Genomic DNA, 22408 nt, shown 5'->3' with positions numbered 1-22408 from the left:
ACAAGTCAGAGGTTTTGGGGAAGGTTTAAAGAAAGAATGTAGAGCATAACTGCAGAAAGAGCATCCACATTTTGAGATTATTCTTATCTCAATCTGAACTATGTCAAATTATATTGTAGGTGCTGTAGGGCAAAGAATTATCTATTAAATAAAATATTAAGCATAGCTTTCACTCTGTTTTACCAAACATGCATGATAATCATGCTGAACTTTTGGGAAAATTTCATGTTTAATTATCAGGCAGCATTTCTTCATTGGGAGAAGACCTATTGGATTACAAGAACATCCTCTGGGTGAAAGGTGAAAGAGCGTTTATCTGAGTCATTTAAATATCAGCTGACTGGTCAGGGAGTAGCTTTGCAGAAAATGACCTGCAGGACGTGGTGCTCAGCAACTGAACAGGGGTAAGCAGCAAGTCCTTTCATCAAAGTTAACTACATTTTGGGATGCATTAGCAAGAATGTGGTTAACAAGATGAAGCACTTATGAGACTATGTATGGAATACAATCTTCAATTTCCACACTTTTCTGCCTAAGCAGAGCCAGAGTATTAGAGGAGCACAGTCAAAGGACAATGAAAGAAAGCTGCAGCAAAGGAAATTCTGACTACATTGAGGAAAAAATGCTTCCCCTAAGGTTCAACACTGGAACGGGTGTTCAGAAAGGCTGTGAAGTCTCTGAACTTGAAGATATGAAGTTGCCTGAACAAGGCCTTGAGCAGCTTGATCTGGCTTTGGAGTTAGCTCTATTTTGAGCAGGAATTTGGATCTAGAGACCTCCAGAAGTTCCTTCCCATCTAAATTTTTCTATGAGTCTATGATTTTTTTCATCTTCCTTTGTTGTCTTGAGAGACGTAGAAATTTTTTTTGAAAGCAGGTCAGTAACCTACAAAAACCCACAAGTCTTTAGTTTTTTTGTGTGTGACACAACAGAAGCAGCAGCTGCACATGCAGAAACCACCTGCAGACTTCAGAAACAAGAAGATTGTGTGATAACATGAGGCAAAACCACCCATCAGCTTTCAAAAGGCACGTATGTGTCACTACTTCTGTCCAACCATGATACAGTAGGCAGATAGCTGCTCCGCATGCCTCATCCTGGGGGGCTGGGATGGTGCTGTGGTAAGAGAAGCTGATTAGTTCTCAAAATGTTTTTTTGAGTAAATGTCAGACCGCATCCTGTTTTGGCTAAACTCAACTGTTGTTCTTGTAGAGAGATATTTTCAAGCATATTTAGGCATGTCATCTGCCCTGCTCCTGAGGTACCATTTTCTGCTGAGGCTTTCTGAGATATTTTCCTGTTCTGCAGCAGACTCCAGTTATTTTAGCCAGAGATTTGCCCACTTTATGCCTCCTATTCCTTCTCCCTTGCTATTCCATTCCTAAGTGTCCTGCTTCCAACGCTCCACTAGTGCTCCTGTATCTTGGCCTGCACTATTTCTACCTATGTTTAGGATACATCTCTACATACAAGGTATGCTTCTGCTGTCTTTGTTTATTACCGAGTAAGCTGCCTCTCAATCACCAGTTGTTTAGCTTGTACCACAAGGTATTAGTTTGATGAGATACAAAGAGGATGAATGATCTCCAGAAACACTCTCCAGGATTAGTAATCCCTTGGTTTTACTGTTTATATTAGGCATAAATCCCCTTGACTTGTATTTCCCTTCTAAGGATGGCTGCTAAAACTCCTCTCAGTTGTTACCTTAGTATCCCCTCTTCCTCCTTCCTGTCTTCCATTTAAAAAATGATAGACTGTAATGACCTCTTTACAAGAAAAAAGAATCTCATATCCTTGAGCAGTATCTCCTTCTTTCACTTTTCTGCTCTCCCCATTCTTTCTCATGGGTCCATAGCATAACAGTGGGTAGCACAAAGCTTCTATTTGGTTTGCACAGTACTATCTAGCAGGGGCCATATTGCTTTAACTGTTTGCAAGTCCAAATACTGTTCAGGAAAGGGAGTGAACAATCATGCTTATCTGTTGAATATGGTGCTTGCTTATTTTCATTATTTGTTGCATTGTCTGCCAAATTCAAGAGCAGAAGGAGCTCTCAGATAGGCCTTTTATTTTTTTATATCTGCAGAGAACCATTTGTTGCAATGGTGCAGGAAGGTCAAGCTTTTTGATCTGGCTTTCCACTTGGCCAGAAACAGGTGACTAAATGAGCTAGAGCATTAAGTTTCCTGCATCAAAACAGGAAGATAGAAGCAGAAACTGATGCACAAGGATCACATGGTATTATATGGAGACTTCCTTTTATAATGTCTAGGTAATTTAAATACATCAGGAAAACCTGGGCTCAAGTGCCAGGTTTTCAGCTCTAGAAGCACAGATGTACTTCATTTCCATATCAGCAGGAAGTAGCATTAGGCGTTTTAACCCAGTGCTAGTCCAACAAGCAGAGACTATTTCTGTTCACTTATATATTCTCCCAAAAGCCAATTCAGATCATTCAGTTCTTGGAGAACTGCAGGAGTCAGTGTAATATTTGTGTCATGCTATCATGGCTGATAGAGGAGAACACAGAAAACCCTATAAAGAAAGGAATTTTATTAAAAGTTAGTTTTTAAGACAAACAGAAGTGGTTTCCCAGATTTGTCAGAATAAAAGGCTGGTGTCCGAGGTAAGTCAGCACTTAGGTACAAAGATCTGAAGGTTTTCACTTGCAGTATATCTCCATCCTCTTCTTCAGGCCTGATCTTTTAGGGCAAAGCATGTCTAGTACATTTTCTAAAGACAGAAGGAAAAAAACCCAGAAGTTAAAGATGAACCACTGAGAAATACTAGGTCCACGTAACGATTGTTATGTAAGTGCATCTCTGAGTGAGAGATGAAAGGGAATGATCTAGTTTTCCACAGTTCAGTCTGCCAGGGTTTCAATTCTTATTACAGGTGAGGGACTTAGATTCATTTGCAACAAAAATATTAAAGCATTTAGAACACATATAGCTAGAGAGAAGTAGATTACTTCATTTGTGTTTCAGTAAAATGGTTGATAGGAAGGAAGGAAGGTAGGAAGAGATGGAGGGAGGGAAACTGGGAGGGCAAGAGAAAAAGAAAAGGAAAGAAGGAAGGAAAAATAAAGAAAGGAATGGAAGAAGGAAGGAAGGATGGAAGGAAAGAAGAAAAGAAAGCAAGATAAAGATTTTGCTTTTCTTTCCCTTACATTATTATAAATCAAGGGTAATTTAATTTTAATTAATGGGAGTCACTTGGACAGAAAACGAGTGACAGCGTATTTGTAAGGTTAATGACATTTTATTCCTTGAATGGCTATTGATGAAGAGAAGGATGTTAATAAAAGTATGTCTTTTCCGTTTTGAATGTCTCAGATTCCTTCAGCTATAAACTCAGTTTACAATAGTGGGATTCAGTACTGCTTACTCAGCTGACATGTCTGTAGAGTGAAAAGAAACTTTTATTTTTTCATTCATTCAGTCACACCTCAAAAGAAATGAAGTGGTCTCTATCCAACCCTCCACTGAGGCTTCATATGTTAAAAAAACCAAATCAAACCAAAATATCCCTACAAAATTAGATCAGAAGATAATAAATGTTTTTGATAAATGAATAAATGCTGCCCACAAATGCAGCCCTAAAGAAACAATCTCCTTTATATCCTTCCCCTCCTTCTCTCCCTTCCTCTTCCCTGACAGTTTACATTCTCTAACCTTATTCTGAGTTACAGCCTTTTCAATTTCCTCCTTTGCTTCTCTTGGTCTTTCTTCATGTTCTCTGTATTCTCCCTCTTCCTTTTCCCTCTCTTCTTTAAAGAAACCATACTTTTCTGTGATATTTCATTCTTTGTGTTGTGCGATATCTCCCTGGCATTATTTTTCTCTGTCTTTTTGTCTAAAGCCCTTGCCTTCATCCTCTCTGTCTTGTTCTCTTGAAAATGGTGAAATACACAATATAATTTTTAGAGGGGTGGGTTTGTATAAGCATTAATGGAAAACCTCATTTTGTCCACACTGGTCTCCAGTACAGTTAGAATGAGTTAGCAAAGCTGTGCAGAACAGAAGAACAACTCTGTTCCTCACCTTGGACCTGAGCATCAGCCCAATCACAAACATCCCATACAAAATGCTCTTGAAAATGAGCATGATGTACACAATCTTCCCAGCTATAGCACTTCTCTGATAGTTTTCTGAAAAGTAAGGGAGAAAACAATAAAGAAAAATTTACAAAGAAAAAAGGCATTTCTTTAGGAAACTATCCTAAGCAAGGAGATTTTTTTTCATCCTGCTGATCAGAACAACTAGTACAATGGCAATATGTAAACTGCACCAGTCTCATGGAATGTTTTGTGAGAGCAGACAGAAATTGGATGTTCACACTCATGTGTGTGTATCCAACTAGCACATGAGTGCATGGGTCCACACATATACAGTCCCTCCCACACCTGTGCACACAGCCATGAATAGCTGTGACTGCCAGCAAAAAAACCCAACAGGACACTGACACACATGCACAAAAAAGGCATCTCTCTTCACACATGTGTACACGCAGATAAACAAACTCACTGATTTCAAGGGAGGAAAAGCTCAATGGTTTAGCTCACCTTTGAAGATAGTACAACCTGAAAACAGAAGGAAAGAAATAGGAGTTATTATTTGAGCCCACACAAGTATCAGCTCCTCTTCTAAAGAGCTCTGTTCGTACAATCACTTGTACAAATGTAGGAATGAGAATTATATGGCTTTTAGCCAGTTTGGAGAAGAATGGGACTGGATTCTTATGCTTGGTTTCATTTTCCAGGGATGGTCAGATCTGAGTTAAATTTAGTAGGCTGGTAAGAAATGTGACTTCAGTTCTGACTGCTTTCTCTTGGGATAGGAACCTTCAGATAATTACTTCCCCCCCTACAGCCAAATATATTCATTTTGTTTACTCACCAGCATCGCCAGAGATGAATTTGTGTATCGATTCCAGTGTCTCATTCTTAAAGAACGTGGCAACACACTCAAAACGATTCAAAGGATTGAACCATTCCTGGGCTGAGAGCCTCAGTCGGCTGGTCAATGAGTAGGTACTCCCATTCCACGTGGAAGACTCATCTGTCCCCACCCCTTCTGTCCTCTGAGCACCGTTCACTTTCCAGACTAGATTGAGGTAGTCAGGATAGAAACCAGAGGCCAGGCATACCAGTGTGGCCTTGCTCTTCTGTTGGATCTCTTGCTTTGATGGGGAAAAGATGGCCACAGCTGGTGGTATGATTTCATCATTCTCCCCTGGAATAGAAGGCAATGTGGCCCAGAGCCTCCATTACTTCCTTCACCCTCTTACATCCAAATATCAGACCATGTTTTTGTTTGTACGAATATGTATAGGGGAAACTGGATGCTGAATATTGAGATTCAATGCAACCTTTTGCACTGAGTGTGCAGGATCATGATTTTTAATCCAAAAGACAATTACATTTATATTATATTCTAAATATAGTACAGTAAATTGTATGTTCTAAATATGTTATTCTATAATTGCCATTTACATTAAAATCAATAGGTTATATATACAGAATCTGGCTCCAGAATTTAACATATAAAGGTGCAGAGCAAATAGAAAACTGTTTTGTTTCTGGATACTTACCAGTTAGCCAAGCTAATTAAAGCTAAAGTGCTAACTGAAAAAAAAAAATTAATTATCCCTTTGGTTGTCCTAAGCTAGACAATGAGCAGTGGGTAAACTTGTTCCCTATATTAGTCTCCTATTATATCTCTGTCTCTCTCTCTGCATGTCTGTCTCCTCAGGACCTGAGCCAAGATTTTTCTGAAATGTCTTGGCTAATTTCACCTCAAAAACAAATCCTTCATTAGCTGAATCGAACTTTCTAAGCCTCATGCAATACTGCTCCTTATTCTGCAGTTTTAAAAGGAAAAAGAAACATGCAAAAAGCAAATAAGCAAACTGCACACCACAAAACCAAAATCTTTAACCTACAGCATTTTTAGAAAGAAACAAGAATGTATATGTTCTGTTGTTCAGCAAAGAAGTATTGTAGGTCATGTTTTCTCACCTAAGTCAGTCAGTTTATTTCCTGAACAAAAATCCTGCTCATACCAAACAGACAAAGACATAATGCAGTAATAAAATTCCCCCCTCTGTCTACTGAACAAAATATGGATTTAAAATGACAGGCCTTCATTAACTAATGCCACTTCCATTCTGATTTAAGGCATTAGGAGCTTTTTGGGGAGAAATAGTTGGACTAGATCCTGGGTGTCTTTTCCTGGTGCCAAAACCCCACAAAATACAAGTTCATTTGACTATAAAAAAAGCACCTGAGGCTTCAACTGTATTTCTTGTGCCAACATCATAGGACTTGTCAGCACCATCATTTCCATTAAAACTGTCTATTTTTTCCATGCATAAAACCACGACAAAGTGGAAAAGATTGGAGTGCAGGAAAAAAAAAAAAAAACACCAAGGTTAAATGCTAGAAAATATCTATTTGCCTATGTCCACAAATGAATGTTTGAGCGGTTCTTGTGTGTGCACATGTATGAAGATTTTCTCTGCTACAGAATCCTTCCATGATATGGTTTCTTTAATTCACATTCTTCACCTTTGTATTTTCTTATGCCCTCATGGATGATATTATAGAATTATCTCCACCATCAGCATTTACAGTTTTTCCTGGTTTTATTTCTGTGTCATTTGGTTGTCTACCCCTCCTCTCTTTCCCCATTAGTCTGTTAGGAATCCAGTGTATACTTCTTAAATGCAAATAGCCAGACATTATGGTAGACAGCTTAGAGATGTCATGATAAAAATGACTTTTAATGACTCCAACTAGTGCAGTCAGAAACCAAACAGAAATTAACAAGTAGAGAGTTTAATCTTGGCTTAACTGAAATTAGTGGAAGATTTGTCACACATTTCAATGAAACTAGCATTTTACTTTCTTTTTTTTTCCTTCTATTTTCCTTTCCTGTATCCTGTAGTGTAGTTGAGCACCAGTAAGTGATGTTGCCTGCACCTAATTGGATAAAAATTGCCTTTTGCCAATTTTCCTGTGATCGGACAGGCAGGTCACTTCTCTTTTCCTTGAACTGCTATCTGAATCCCACCTTGTGAAAGCATAAATGCTACCAGTAAGGGAATACATAGATCATATCACACTATCTACAGTTGTGAATTGTTTTTCTTTGGCAATATATTGCCTTTGACCAGCCATAGTGGGTTCCTTCACTCATGCACAAATACACTTTTTTTGGCACCACTATTCCGTTTTGCTTACCTGTTCTAAAATGTGCCATGTTGCCTGGCTTTTCCTCTTTATCTTCTCTCAGTGAATCCCAGTGAGGATCATGGAATTTTATTGATCTAGATCCCACCAAAAATTACCTTTCTTTTTATTTTAGAATCTTAAAGAAACTCTCTGATGTTTATTGGATTTCCTTCTTTCTTACCTAGAAATGTTAGTCACATCCCGCCTCTGAAATGCAGCTTGTCTGTTCCAGAACATACTATCTTAATGCCTCTCCAAAACTGCCATCCTCAAATCCATCCCCCATTCCCTCTGTCCATGCTCCACCATAACCACTCTGCAGGTCTATGTGTGAACACAAGAGTGGTCTGGATTCCTTTGATAGACTTGATGAATGCAGCCATTTTCACTAAATATCCTTATAGGTTAAATTTAACTTAACATGTTCCAGACAGAGCTGGAATTATTTTTATATTCCATTCTGCTGTGCAGTGCTGTGCTATGTCTACTCTAGCTGTATAGAGTATGAACAACGAGGCAACTTATATTTTCCTTGGGAGATGATTCTTAATCCTTCGTCTGCATCCACAGACTTCCCTCTGTATTTACCAGTGCTGCACTCCCAGAATCTTGCCTTTTCAACAGCTTAACACACTCCTCCACACTTACCCAGAACTGCTACTTCTGTTCCTTCTCCAAAATACAGGATATTGGCAGAGCATAACCTCACAATGCAACAACAAAACTACTCACAGTGCTCCTCTCCAGTGATAACCATGTTAACCCTTCAAATACCTTTTTTTTCAAGAGCAGTAGTTCAAGCTGTGCTGAAAAGATAGTGTATCAGTCTATCGAGATGATATTTGGACATTATATATTTTGCCTTGTTTTCCAATGATGATTTGGATTACAGCACAAAAACTACCCCTTATGTCTCTGTCTTCAGTAAAACACTTCATTGTCTGTTGTTGTACTTCAACTTCACTATCCTCACACAGTCCTAATTCTTCTGCCTTCTTTTTTCATGGACACATTTTCCATTTGGATATGACAGTAGGAGATTATAGGAATAAGGGGGAATCATAAGGATTGGTTCATTCTGCTGGCCATTTAATTTCAGGGAAAAGAGTTTGTCAGGTGTAGGGCTCATCTGCAGTGGAGCACAACCAGTAGACTCAGTGAACACTGGGTAGAGCCTCCGGGGACTTTTTCACTGTAGAGGTATTATAATTCTCTTACCTGACTTGAGGTCTCTTCTTCTTTGCTCTTCTCATCCTTTTCCCTCCCTCCATTTTCTTCCATTAATCTTGCTTGCTTGCTAGCTTTCTCCATAGTTTTATTAATTTAACAAATTAACACCAGTTTGTCTATTATTTCTTTGAAACTCTAAGAAGCAAAAATGACCTATTACTATGATCTTTTACTATGATCAGTGCAAATGTGACAAAAATTAGTTATGAAAATTGTGACTGCAATTGTGAGATTGATCACCGCTCTCATCGGTACATAGAATAACTTAAACATGGCTGGGCTAAAACAGATAATAGTGATTTAAAAACAAATAGCTGTAAAATTCTCCTAAGTGGGATTTATGGGTTTCCTTTGTTTTGTTTCAAACACACTTTGTAAACAACATTTTCTTATAACAGTCAACCTGATCCATCATCCAAATGGCGGTGGCTCTCTGTAAGCACAGCGAATTTTTCTGTAGCTAAAACCTGGGGAGTAGCGGTCCAAATGGCTATGATCGTTACTCTGCATTGCCTGAGTTTGTGTAAAGGAGAAATCAACTCAAATTTCCTCCCTTAGAGGGAAGCAAATGCTAAGACTCTTTGTGAATTACTGAGGGACATTATATTGTTTAACAGATGATATTAAAAACATTTGCATATCTTGGGAGTCTGAAACACCTAAAGTCATTTTTGTAAAAAGTAGTTTCTCAGAAAACAGTTCTTACTTTTTGGTTGGAACAGCCATGATGCTACCTAAGTAACAGTTGAAATCAGAACACAAATCTGATTGCTCAGTACAGTATTTTCTCCTCTTTGAAGTGTTTTGAAGAGATGGAGGAAATGACAAGCACAGAACAGGAAAAAATACTCCTTTTTATGGGATCTATACCCATCTGTCCCTTAGAATTAATATATTTTTATCATAATAATGACAATTATGATCATGACATTATCATTAATAATCATCATAATAATTATGATAACATTAAGAAAGATATGACAGAGTCCCCTTAAATCTGTTGACATATCCTTTTCAAATAAGCAAATGCATTAACTGAGAAGTGACTTACAATCTATTCACTGAAGCAATTAATTTTTCCTACCTGCCACGGAGATGCTTGTGCCCTGACCAAACTCAACTCCAGAGTACAAACACAGTGATAGAAACAGCAGCTACAACCATCATCCTGCTCTACCACCCTTGAATACTTGATCTTATTTTGAAAATCAGCAGATTTTTTACTTGCAGATGTGTGAGGATTTGGTTAGATGACAGACAAGAAATGGGAGAAAGCTTTTTCTTGTTACCAGTCACACAGACAAATCTAATGGAATATATTCTAAGGCTTTGCCCCTTACTGATTTTGCTGTACTGTTTTTAAGTGGGAATGGAAAAATGTCAGAGTAGCTGTGTTACTCATACTGAAAGGTTCTGCTAGACCTACATTATTTCTCTGAGATTCATGAAGAGTGAATGTCAAAGGAAGACTGTAAGATTAATGAAAGCATGTAATGGTTACTTTCCTAAAATACTCTCATATCTCCATCAGTTTTAAGTTCAGAGACCACAGGTTGAACAGCCCTTTATAGTTTTGTCCTACATTAACTTGTCTGATCTCACACTGACTCTAGATAAACTTGTAGTTTCCAAATATGCTTAGTAATAGAGACTTCTTTTCCTCCTTTATGTCGCTAGACATGGACTTAGCAATTGCTCTTAGCTGCCTTTAGACAAGATAATAAATCATTTAACCTGTTTCCTAAGTCAACCCCTTAGCACTTTCTTATGGTTGTGTCAGCATTTTATTCTCTAATGAATATTATCTTTGGTAAGAAACAAAAGTATCCACGGAAACTTACCTAGCACTGTCAGCTGAGTGCCCTGTCCAAAGTTCAGTGGTGAGTTTGCACAGTATTTTGAAGAAGTACCAGAATCATCTGCCACTAGAAGCTATTAAGTGCACAAAAAATCTGGGTGATATCAGGACATATAGTTTTTTGCATAAGATCACATACAGAGAGGACCTTTATTCTCTCATCTGTGTTAGAAAATATTGTGCTTATGCAGAAGAATATGCTGAAAGAGTTGAAATATTGCTCCAGGAGATACTGAATCTAGTGAATCTTCCTGCCTATCTAGCAAGTCACTCGTTCCATCTCTGTATCTCAGTCTCACTTCTCAGTCTTATTCTGAGACACCTTTTGTAAATAAATGGAGAAGCAGTGAATCAATCCCCTTTCTGCCATCACTAAGCTGTGCTAATGAAGAGCTGAGTTGTTGAAACTTATTCAGCCACCCAACTTACACCTTTTTCCTCTGACTTCCCTCCTGCTCTTTTTTATATAACTCTAATTTTCTCTTACAAAAATTCAATTGCTATTTATTTGTTAAAATGTAGGATTTTTTTTTCCACTTACCTAGTACTGTTACTTGGGTCCCAGGACCAAACACCTGATTATATATCACAATGTTACAAAGACTATCTCAAAATATGACCCTCCCCAAACAAAAAGGGGAGGGAGGTATATGAAAATTTTGTGTGAAAAAGCCAAGGAGAAGATGGATCATCCTAGCAGACAATCCCAGGGATTTTGGCTGATGCTGCCAGGACAGTGGAGGAGATGTTGACAATGCTATCAAGTAGGCCATAGAATTGGGTGACCAGAAAGAAGTGCTGTAAATGCTTTTTTGTGAGAAACTGGAAACTGGCCTGGACATGGTATTAAGAAGTAGCCTGTTGGGCGTGATACTAAAAGGCTAATGTGGGAGTGGGAGGGCAGATAGTAAATCTTTTTATAGCTTCCTTCCTAGAAGTTTCTTACCTGATGTGAGCTTTCTTCTATCAAGAACAATGTTTGTAAACCTGTAAAAGTTACTTTTTTTTTTTTCCCCCCTCATGATGATACTATACTCATTTCTCCTCAGCCCTCAGCCAGCCAGAATCTTCCAGGGCCTCATGTGGGACCAAAAAGGCATTACATGGACCAGTATGGTTCCCATGTGGCCACTCATAACTGACCACAAATGTGCTGATTTCTGTACAGAGGATACCTCTCTGCTTGACTAGAAATCATCCCATGTGAAGAAGAGCAGGAATGAGGATTTTGATAGAGGACAACACGATTTTTCATGAGGGTGGCTACAGGTTAGAGTCTGAATATCAGGAGGAGAGGATTCTTTATGCTTTGTTCATCTGTTTTTGCTGGGCTTGCTCCTCAGGGGCTTCAGAATTTGTTCATTACCTCCAGGAGGTTTTTGTAAAGGCCTCCCAAAGGAGTGCATTACTGTGCTGCCCCACTGTTCCCACAATGGTTGAGCTTGATACAAAAACAGTCCTTCCCTCAGGTCCACCCCCAGTGACCCAGAAAGAACTTGAGGAAATGCTGGAGTCTGTGCTTATGTTGACTGAACTACAGAAAATGGATAGTCTTAGCTGGAGTGCTCATAGCGCAGAGACACCTGGGGAGATAGAGGTGCTTCTGTACGTCTGTGTGCAGAGTTGTACTATTACGTCTCTTCTCCCATCCACTACCACTCAGCAACCCAATCTTGTATTTATGTCTCATGAGAAACAGGAAGGGTAGATGGCTGTGGCAGGCTGGAAACTAGCGAGACAGACATAAGTATGAATGCATCATATAGATACTAAATACTAGCAGGAAGCTAAACAGCACAAGTGGACGAACAAAGGTCAGTGCAGACTTGCTGTCCTGGAGGAATTTAGGAGTGAGGTAGCCATGAGAACAGAACACCACCACTCAGTGACATATAATCTAAAATACATTTACTAAGTGGGACTGATATAGTGGATGGATAGCAATCTCTGTTCTAAGATTTCTGTTCTGGTATGTGCACACCCACACATACACACACATTCGCACACTCACCCACATTCTTAACAGAAAAGACACCAATCAAGACCTCTCATACAGCTGTGGCTAGCACTATGGTCTTGAGGAAACATTCACTCCAACTGGTCAAGGTATCTGAGTCCAGGCTGGTGGCCTGGCTTTTATGCATAGGGGTTCCACCTTTGACTCAGTCTTCTGCATAGTGTTGGATGTCCATGAACGTGTTTGCCTCGAGGAGCTCTTGTCTTAACTATTTACTGTTTTCTAACCTAAATGGTTGACATAATTCACCAGTGACCTTCCTAGCATGTTGCACCAGGCTGATCTCTTTCACTTTCTCCATATGTGAAACCAATTTGCATTTGTTGTCTGGATTCTGATCACCTTTTAGCTTCCCACCCCTATGTGTTACAAGGATGTAAAGTTTTTAACAGTTGGCAGAAGCAGTCTCAAGCTTTCAGTTAAGCATCTCCTATAACAGTTATCCACACTTTGTTTCCCAGTACATCCTAGAATCATTTAATGAGTAAAAATTTGATAGATGTGGTAAAAGTCTCATTTTTTCTGAGTGGTATTTTGAGGAAGGCTTCACTCTGTGATGTTTGCTCTCAGTGTAACCTGAGGGAACCCACAGGCCTTAATAGCCCTGAATACCCTTTACCTGAGACCCACACCCTCACCCTCTGCCATAGGACCAGGGTCTCCATTTAAGCTTCAGTTCAGGACCTCCAATTCTTGCCTAAGCTATGTCGTAGGCATACCTGTCTTCAGTCTTGTCTCTGGTCCTGTCTCCTGAATAGATCTTGGACATATATTGCAGGTAGCTTGCCTTCTGGATGAACCCCTCATACACACATTGTGCCTCGTCTTCAGTCATGTCTTTGGCCCTGTCTCTTGGATGGACTCTGGACCCATGTTGCAGCCTTGTTTCAAATCCAGTCTCTGGCCCCATCTTCTTTTGCTCCTGACTCTACTTTCTGGATAGATCTTAGACCTAGTTCATCATTTCTCTTGCTTGGCACTGTTGAAGGACCCTGTTGTCAGCACCCTTCCCTGCTTGCTGTGTTCAGATCCTGTGGGACTGTGGCCACTTTTGTTTCCTGTCTCACCTTCCCTGCTGGTCCTTGCTGTTCCATGACAGTTTCTCAGCAGAATACGTACAGCTGATAAAGTCCAGACATGTTCATACGGTAGCTCCCCATAGTAGTCTCCAGGCAAAAGAAATAATAGAAGCCAAACCTACAGAATGATGAGGCACTTCAGCAAGAAATAATGATTTGTGCAGTCCTTGGATACAAGAACAAGCAATAGAGTGTAGGACAAGTGAGATTGTTGCACAGTACAAGAGAACAGTAATCTAGATGAGACAAGCATAGCATGAATTAATGTCCGGAAGCTGAAGTCAAATACATCCAGACTGAATTAAGCCAGAACTATTCAAAAGTGGAGGTGATCTATTACTGCAGCAAATTACCAAAAACGGAGGTGGTTTCTGAAGTTCTAGATGCCTTCCAATCATCACTGGACACCTGCATGCTTTAGCTGCACTCAAGCTTTATGTTAGTTTATTATGCTTAATGAAAATTAAAATTAATTAGATGAAATGTTTTGGTGTGTGATATACAGGACATCAAAATGATAATTTCGTGGTTCTTTTTGGCCTTAGCATTGACTAGTCCATGAGCTCATGAAAATGGTAGCTTGGAAATTAATTTCCAAACTGGTTTTGTTACAAGCCTGCTGGCAGCCTGAACTCTGGGCATGGTTTATCTAAAGTAAGAAAAGAGCACATTTGTCCAGTTTATTCTTTTTGCCAGAATACAATGGCTGTAGAGAACAAAGGAGAGGTGCACAAGGGCAGTGTCATACCTCCTGTGGCTCTTCAGTGCTCTGCGCTGGTTGGAACTCCTTCAGCATTGCAAAGACTGATCTAACTGATATACGGTTCCAGATCCATCATTCTGGACACATCTCTTGTCAGCATGAAAGTATCACAAGGTCGCAATGGATGAAACTCTTGATCTTTGGGAGTGTGAATAGATCTTTTCTTAGTTTTCAAACTCCCCTCAGCAATAGCTCTGATCTTTTACTTTCAGTCCTCTTGCCAGGTTTACATTTTGATAGTATTTATTCCTCCTAGTTGAGCTTTCATTTTCACAGTCTTCCTGCCTCTCTCACATGATGACATCATCCCACTTCCTCATCTAGTTCTGAATGCAGTAGAACAGGACATTTATCCTTTAGCAATATAAAAACACTACTATGCTCCCAATCATATATCAAAGTGGGTCTGGGCAAAGGCACAGTAGGACATGCCCTAGAGACTGCTGATCAGGCACAGGGCATGGCCAGATAAGCACGCTAACCAGGCACCTGTTTACACACAGCTGGCCCCTTTTATCCCTTTATTTTCCCATTCTTGTTCCTCCCCAAACTACCTGGATCCCTCCCTTTCCTTGCCTTTGGTTCCTCCCCTAACCATTCCATAATAAGTTTTGTACAATCCCCAAATGCTTTTCCCCTGTATCCCATAATGTGTCCCACACCCCTGTAGTCATTAACTTCCCTCATTCGGTAAGGTGATCTGGAAAGCCTCTCCCATTTACTCATCTGGATGGGTTTCACACCTGGCTAGTGGAGCTGATCTCCCTCTGTGACAGCCCTGGGAGAAGCTGGATCAAGGCTATCATTTCTAATGCTTTCTTTGATTGAGGTCCCCCTGCCTAGCATTGTCCCTCTGTATTCATTTGTATGTGTGAAGAAGAGGGTTAAGAGAATATAACACTAAGTCACATAGCCTAACACATTTCTAAATTCGTAAAAAAGTTGAGGGAAATGCAGAGTTAGTCAATATGTGCAGTTGTACTAGTCTGTATTTTCCTGGTACTCTATACCACATACTTCTACCAGAGACTGTCAAAATCCATTCCATTCTCTCTAGTGCTTGGGGCAAAGCTGTATTTTATTCTTTAATTAGTGGTAATTTTTTTCCCTCTGTAATAGCTAATATCTCTCCTTCCCCCTCCTTCAGCTTAAGAGTTTTTGTGAGAGGCTAGTGAACCTGCTAATCCCATTAAACAGTTGTAGACAAACATCTTTATGAGGCAACATCCAAAAGTGTCCCAGTAGAACCAATAGGAAGATGTACCCCATTTTCTGGAGTGCTAAAAATGAACAACTAGATATGGTGATAAAGCATTGATTTTGAACAGTCTTTAGTTCCTTCTTGCGAAAGAGTTAAGTGCAGGGCAGGAAATGTCAGCATAAACTTATGCCTATCAATCAGTACTGCATGACCTTTCTATCATTCTCACAGCAGATAAGATGGCCTTCTAATGACTGTCAGTAAATGTTTCTTGCTTTCCTCACGCTACTGCAGGTCACTGGAAGTCATGGTGTGGGACACTGTTGCTACAAAGCTCTCAGGCCACCCCCCCTCCCCACACACAAACTCACGCTTACTGAATGGAAAGAAGCTAACACTTTATTCTTAATTCTACAAGTGGACTCCTCAGTCTTTGAACAGTAAGAAGGTGTTTCATTTTAAACCTGTGAAAGAGACAACATTGTTCAGGCAAAACCCACCAGTGATTGCAACAAAGGGTATAGAGCAGAAGTAAACATAGAACCACCAAAAAATAATATACAGAAGATCTCAAACAGAAGCATAGATTCTTATCTATTGAAAGTTAAAAATTAGAATTTGCTGTGTTCCTGCTGAGGTGATAGAGAAGATTCTTCATTTATTCTCTATACAACTTGACACCAGCCTAAGTGAAAACAAAACAAAACGGAACAAGCAGACAAGCAAAAGAAACAAAATAATCCAGGAAATAATCGACCAGATTTATCAGTGTCCCAACTGTTGTATGTCATGAGGCCATTAAGAGAATTGAGAATATTGTAGCTCAACGCTTCTGCCCATTTTTTGTATTAAGAAAATTTCTGAATCTGCACATATTATTTATTGAGCCAAAAATTTTGCACCCATCTTTTCACAGATGTTTGTGCCCCAGGAAAATATAACCTTCCTCCCTCCAGTATCCTTGAAAAAGGAGACAAAAAAACCTTGAACATACTTGAGATTGTGTTCATATTCCCACTGAACTTTAAGAGGTCACTTTTCAAGCACAATTCCCAATCCTGCCTTAAAAGAGGCAAGTGCTGAGGCTTCTGCATCTCTCTCTGGGAAGATCTTACAGCTATATAAGAAACTTACTGATAAAATATTCCATGGCAATTAGTTTAACTTATCCCCTGTGTTTAAATTTACCCCATTCGTTATAGGTATCACCTCAGAAACCCTGCTCATTCCTTTCATTGACTGTGTGTGTCCCTTTTGAATGCTTATAGAAAAGTATATTTCTGATATTTCCCTTCTTTACTTTCTGGAGAAGTTGTCATTAATTCTTCTAATCTTTTTTCCATGGGTTTAGCAAGTATTTTCAAAAGGAATTTTGCTGCTGGATAGTACTGATTTTGTTTTAACTCTGGAAAGACAATAATAGAAAACTCATCCCTTGAGACATTTCAAATTAGCCTGGACTAAGCCCTGCAGAATATATGGAGAACAAACCCACAGCTGAGTGTAAATTTTGTCTGTCCTCACTGATCCTTGAACTAGTGAATAAACCCCAAATGGAAGTGGCACAATAGCCTACCTTGGCTCTCCATGTCAGAGAGCTCACCAAGAGTGCATAGAGCAAGGCTTTGACAACGAGTATCACATAAGTGAGCTTCAGAGAATTTTCATATCGCAGGCAGGATTCTGCAAATTAAACATAATTTTTGTCTTGAATTATAATATTAAAAGGAGATACTAGTTCTAAGACAGATTCAATCAGATTAGATTTCTTCAGCACAGTATAACAGTTTACTACACTTTACTGAAAAACTAAGTTAGTCATGTGAATGCCCATCAGGGACTCAAATTAAGCTGAGTCAAAAGATAATATTTTTTGTTTGTTTGTTATTTTCAGTGGCTTTCTGAATGCTGCTGGTATATCAGGGCAGTTTTATATAGGCCAGAATAATATGTTATCTAGCCTTTTATTCTTATAGTTTTTTCACCATTGAAGAGTTGCAGTATAATTGAGAGACCAGCCTGATCTTAGTTCTACCTTCAGATACCTGCAGCATTAAAGAAGCTGCTGAAAGATGAAAGAGTAGATACATATGAACATGTAAACGATTTAAACAATCTTTAATACTGATATCCTCACAGTTTGGAGGGGAGATGTAAAGTGTAATAGAAAGTATTCTCAATTTCATAATATGAAATACTCAGAATTCTAAATTTAGATTCTTGACATCCTGATCACTTGGTTAGGTATGAATTTTTTTCTTTCATGGTGAGTTTTCTGCTAGTAAAGAGGTAAACAGGCAGCTTCTCACTAGAAGGCAGTGTTAAGGACTGGAGGAGATACAGAGAGCAAATGAGACACTGTAGGAAGGTTTCACAGTTCCTCTGGTTGTTTCAAAAGGTAAAGATAAAGAAGAGCTCACACACACTTAGGCACATCATACAAATACAACCCCGCCCCCCACAAAGTATTTTTTCTTTTCTTTTTTTTTCCATCTGATATACATACCATTTAGATCTGGTAGTACATACTATTCTTTTAATAGAAAGACATTTAATATATACCTCACGCATTCCCTGCTTAGTGTCAGTAGAACTGGAGTTTAAATACACACAGATATTTCACTGGGAGTAAGACACACATACCTTCAGTGAGTGCACAATCTGAAAGACAAAAATGACCGTCACATTTCTCTTCAGAATTAATAGAACACAAGCTTCAGAAGTTTTTATTTACAACACATTGCCTGATTCATTTTACTATATGGATAGTGACTTCAGAAAATTTCTCAGCTAAAATCTGAAGAAATCTTTGAAAAATTTTCTCGTTCTATAGATGTATAATGTTAATAATGTAGATACACAAACCTGGGGAGAAGAAGAGATATAAGCATATACTTACGCAGTTACAAATATGTGTGTGCTGCGACCCCACTCATGTACAGAAATAAGTTGATTTTGTGTTTCACATCATAACCCACATCCTTTTGTATTCTGTTCTCTTTTAAGTGATTTTTAGTTTGTACAGCATAGTGATACTCAGTTTTCACTCATCAGCATCGCCAGAGATGAATTTGTGTATCGATTCCAGTGTCTCATTCTTAAAGAACGTGGCAACACACTCAAAACGATTCAAAGGATTGAACCATTCCTGGGCTGAGAGCCTCAGTCGGCTGGTCAATGAGTAGGTACTCCCATTCCACGTGGAAGACTCATCTGTCCCCACCCCTTCTGTCCTCTGAGCACCGTTCACTTTCCAGACTAGATTGAGGTAGTCAGGATAGAAACCAGAGGCCAGGCATACCAGCGTGGCCTTGCTCTTCTGTTGGATCTCTTGCTTTGATGGGGAAAAGATGGCCACAGCTGGTGGTATGATTTCATCATTCTCCCCTGGAATAGAAGGCAATGTGGCCCAGAGCCTCCACTACTGTCCTCAACCAGGAACCCCCTATTGTATTCCTATCTGCTTGTGCTGTGTGATGCCTGATGTATCTGGCCGTTTCACAAATGTCCATTATCTAGGTTAATATCTATTAGTTAGATAGACACAAGGAATCTGCAAACTTTTGTTTTCACTCACTACACAGAAACATAAAAGGCTGGGCTACAGAAATGTGTGACTGTTCAAAGTTCTGGTGCTGTCTCAGAAGACTATGGAAGCTAATAGGAGGCTGAGCAAACTAATAAGCAGTGAAGCATCCACTGGTGCTATAGTGCTCTTATTTGTGATATTGCACTAACAGAAAAAATTCTGTGTTATAAGACACAAGCATCTTCAACTGACTGTGACACAGTTGTAGAGATTTAGTAAGAGAAGATGCAGTGTTCAAAATTATACTGCCATGTGATACCTTACTTGTATCATCCCCTAAGAAATGACTTGAAAGCAAGGAGCTAATTTTTCTCACTGTCTGAAGTGAAGAAAACTTTAGGTAGGTGCTCTGAACATGCCTGGGGCAAGTTCTGCTTTAAATCTTAACTTGCCATCCTTTTTAAGACTATGATATCTCTCATTATGCTATTTATTATTTAGGTTATTTTACACATTAGAAACCCTTCTCTTAGACTACCAGTCTATTCAAAATGACGCAAGATTCTATACACTCACAAAGCAGAAAAAGTTCCTTGTCTGAAAGGGTTTAATACTTACATATAAGACAAGGCAACAGATGTATACAGTCAAAAAGGGTATACAAGGAAACAATGAGATACTAATGAGAAATCAGGCAGTGACCTTCAAAAGGCAGGATATTCTTTACACTTTTTTGTCCATTTTATTACTAAATTATGGAGTTCCTCTGAGCAGTAGAGAGCCTTTCTTACTTGTCTAGCATGATAAACCCACCAGGACTACAGAGTGCACATGAAATCAGAATATCAGAGAGAGGAACTGTGGAATCAGGCAGACAAAGAGAAAACTGTTTTACTATTTTTTGTGAAGACAGTATAAATTGTGGATTGTCTTCTTTCTCACTCCCTCTTTTCTAGACTGGGCATATATAAATTAGCAGAAATTTATAACTTACATTTATCTTGACCCTTAAGCCCTGGTGTTACCTTTCAGCTGTTAACATTAGTTATGTTTGTCAGTGCTTATTTTATAAAGAAATTTGGGGTCCTGCTGTGAAAACATGTGAACTCCTACAGATCTCCAAAAGAGGTAACTAGATAGTACTGGAGGTAACTGGCTAGAAAATTTTGCACTGCTCTGTTTACTTCCTGGTGAACATAAGCAGAGTTCGATCACATCTACTGCTCCCTTCTCGTACATGGTTTTATGTTTTTTTTTTAATCTTAAAAGTCCATCTGGTGTAAATTCATTGGCTCATAGCCATGATGGCTAATGAGTAAAGACATAGAAGCAGACAGAAGGACAAAATAGAATACTGAGAGAGATTTAACTGACTAAAAGAAAAAAAAAGACAAAGAGGGTGGAGAAAAAGGCAGACAGAACAACAAAAATACTGAAAAGACAAAGAAAGCCAGAAAAAGAGCATGCTTGAAATGAAACAAGGAGACTGATACAAGTAAGAATGGAGGCAACAATAAAAAATGTATCAGCATAATAATATCAGCGTCCATTCTGTTCTGATCTCCCACATTGGTCTTGGCAGACCCAGGCACAATGCTTAATCACTCTTATGCATCAGTTCATGCATGCCCTTTTGCACATTATTCCAACATCTAAGAGAATAAGTGTAACTGTTTCTTGTTATCTTTCACTTCTACTCTCATTTGAAAATCATCTATGTAAAAGTTACCTACCATTAATGAAACGGAAATTTTCAAATATCCTTCAGGTCAAGCACTTAGATAAATCACAACTGCTTACCTTTAACTCTGAGCATAGTGCCAACTCCAAAGATGAGGGGTGAAGTGAAAACGCACAGCTGTACACCTGCAGATTATAACCCATAGTATCCTTATGCTCTTTTGTCAGCCACTTAGTTCCCAAAAGTGGGAATGCTGTGGGAGGTGGAGTTGGGGGCAGACCCTAGTTTTACAGTTTGCTATCAGATCTGGCAGTGGCAGAAGGAAAAGGTTGTTTTCCCCTGTGATTCCAAAACAGTCTATACAGTAGCCTTTTGGTATAGGTGAGGAGAACTCCCTTCCAGGTAGGAGAAAAGAGAGAGAAAGCAGATACAAAAAAAAGAATGCAGGAGAAAATGTTTTGAGAACCAGAAACAGTAAAAAAGAATGCTGGAGGGAGCCAGTGTCCCACAGCAACTTTGGGCAGCCTGCCCATCAGCTACAGAGAAGGGAGTAAAATACCAGCAAGACTGCTCTTTCCCTGCATGATTCAGCAGTCATGAAAATCCTTCCTTGGAACTGAGAGTCTGGTCCCACTTCTGAAGTATTGCTCCTGATTGTTCCACAGTGAGGCAGGAGAATGACCCAAACTTGCAGACTTTCAGAGAAGGATATTTCATTTCCAACCTCTGCAATGTTTTCTTGGACACTGAGATGAGACAGACTTATTTCTTCCTTTCTCTCAGTATCATAAGCCAAAGGACACAGGATCTTAAAAAAAAAAAAAAGTGCGTGTAAACCCTACACTTCCACACTAACCCATCTGTAACATTCTTTCTAATAAATAATTCTTTCTAATAAATAATCAATAAAGCATCGGTTCTGTCTTTATGGCTGAGTGAAAATTACCAATTAGTCTGTTGTTAACTGAGAATGCTCTTTTACCCTAAAACAATATTACATAAACCACAGAGATCTGACTTCTCTCTCACCTAGGACTGTGAGTTTTGTCCCACTGCTGAAGTACAGTCTTTCATTACTCACACTATTTTTCAGCTTCAGGAAAACCTCTCCTCCACTTTTAGTCCTCTGAGCCAAACCTGTGGACCAACCCTTTGCTCATGCAGTACCAGCAAAAGAAGAAACACAAAGGGCATTATTTTAGAGTCCTCTAAAAAAAGGGAAGGTATATAAGGGACCGCTATCATATCTGTGTCTGACCAGGTGAGACCAATCCCAGAAATACCATTTCCAGAGCCCTTTTGCTTAGGTGAATCAACTGTTGGAGCTTTTACCATTTCTTTAGAGGAGATTTATGTAGATACATTATTGGAAAATATTTCCCATATACAGGCAGAGTAGATCACTTTGCTTATTTTCAGCTGAACAGCCTCATTTCCTTAAACTATTTCAACCTCATGAATATACCCTTATAAAAAAGATGTCTTTTTTAGTCCCTAAACATCCTTCCCTTCGCCCTTCTCTGGACGGAAGTCTCTGCTGTTATTCTCTCTGCTCTCTTAGCTATGATTATTCTACTTAGCTGCACAACTGACTATGGTCAATGAGGAGTCAGTGTCTTGATTTTCATCAGCTCAGGCACCTCAGAGCCACACTCCATCTCAAAAAATATGCTGATCACTGCAGAGTATTACAAGGGCCTCAGTTTTTGCTGTAGAGACTGAGTTCTATCATTTATAAGCATTTTACTTTCCAGTGGAAGGGTTAGGTACAACAGTCCAAGGCATCAGTTCTTCTGACTCCAGGGACAATATAATG

General features: G+C 39.2%; 1 protein-coding gene and 1 gene segment (V, D, J or C); both read right to left on the bottom strand.

Moving 5' to 3' along the window:
* Positions 1–2739: 2739 nt before the first annotated feature.
* On the bottom strand, positions 2740–13174 carry LOC112990859 (T cell receptor beta constant 2-like). The segment is given in 7 exon segments: positions 2740–3400; positions 4044–4150; positions 4565–4582; positions 4899–5234; positions 10306–10396; positions 12334–12340; positions 13059–13174. Coding segments are annotated over 7 exon segments (702 nt in total).
* Positions 13175–15763: 2589 nt separating this feature from the next.
* The window catches only part of LOC135329676 (M1-specific T cell receptor beta chain-like), a 63438-nt gene continuing 56793 nt past the window's right edge, over positions 15764–22408 (bottom strand). The window contains 3 exon segments of the mRNA XM_064518831.1: positions 15764–15846; positions 16959–18769; positions 21622–21669. Coding sequence (XP_064374901.1) covers positions 18426–18769; positions 21622–21669 — 392 coding nt within the window. The 3' untranslated portion in view covers positions 15764–15846; positions 16959–18425.

The sequence above is a fragment of the Dromaius novaehollandiae genome, chromosome 1, assembly GCF_036370855.1.
Source record: "Dromaius novaehollandiae isolate bDroNov1 chromosome 1, bDroNov1.hap1, whole genome shotgun sequence".
Lineage (NCBI taxonomy): Eukaryota > Metazoa > Chordata > Aves > Casuariiformes > Dromaiidae > Dromaius > Dromaius novaehollandiae.
This window is presented reverse-complemented; position numbering and strand designations above follow the sequence as displayed.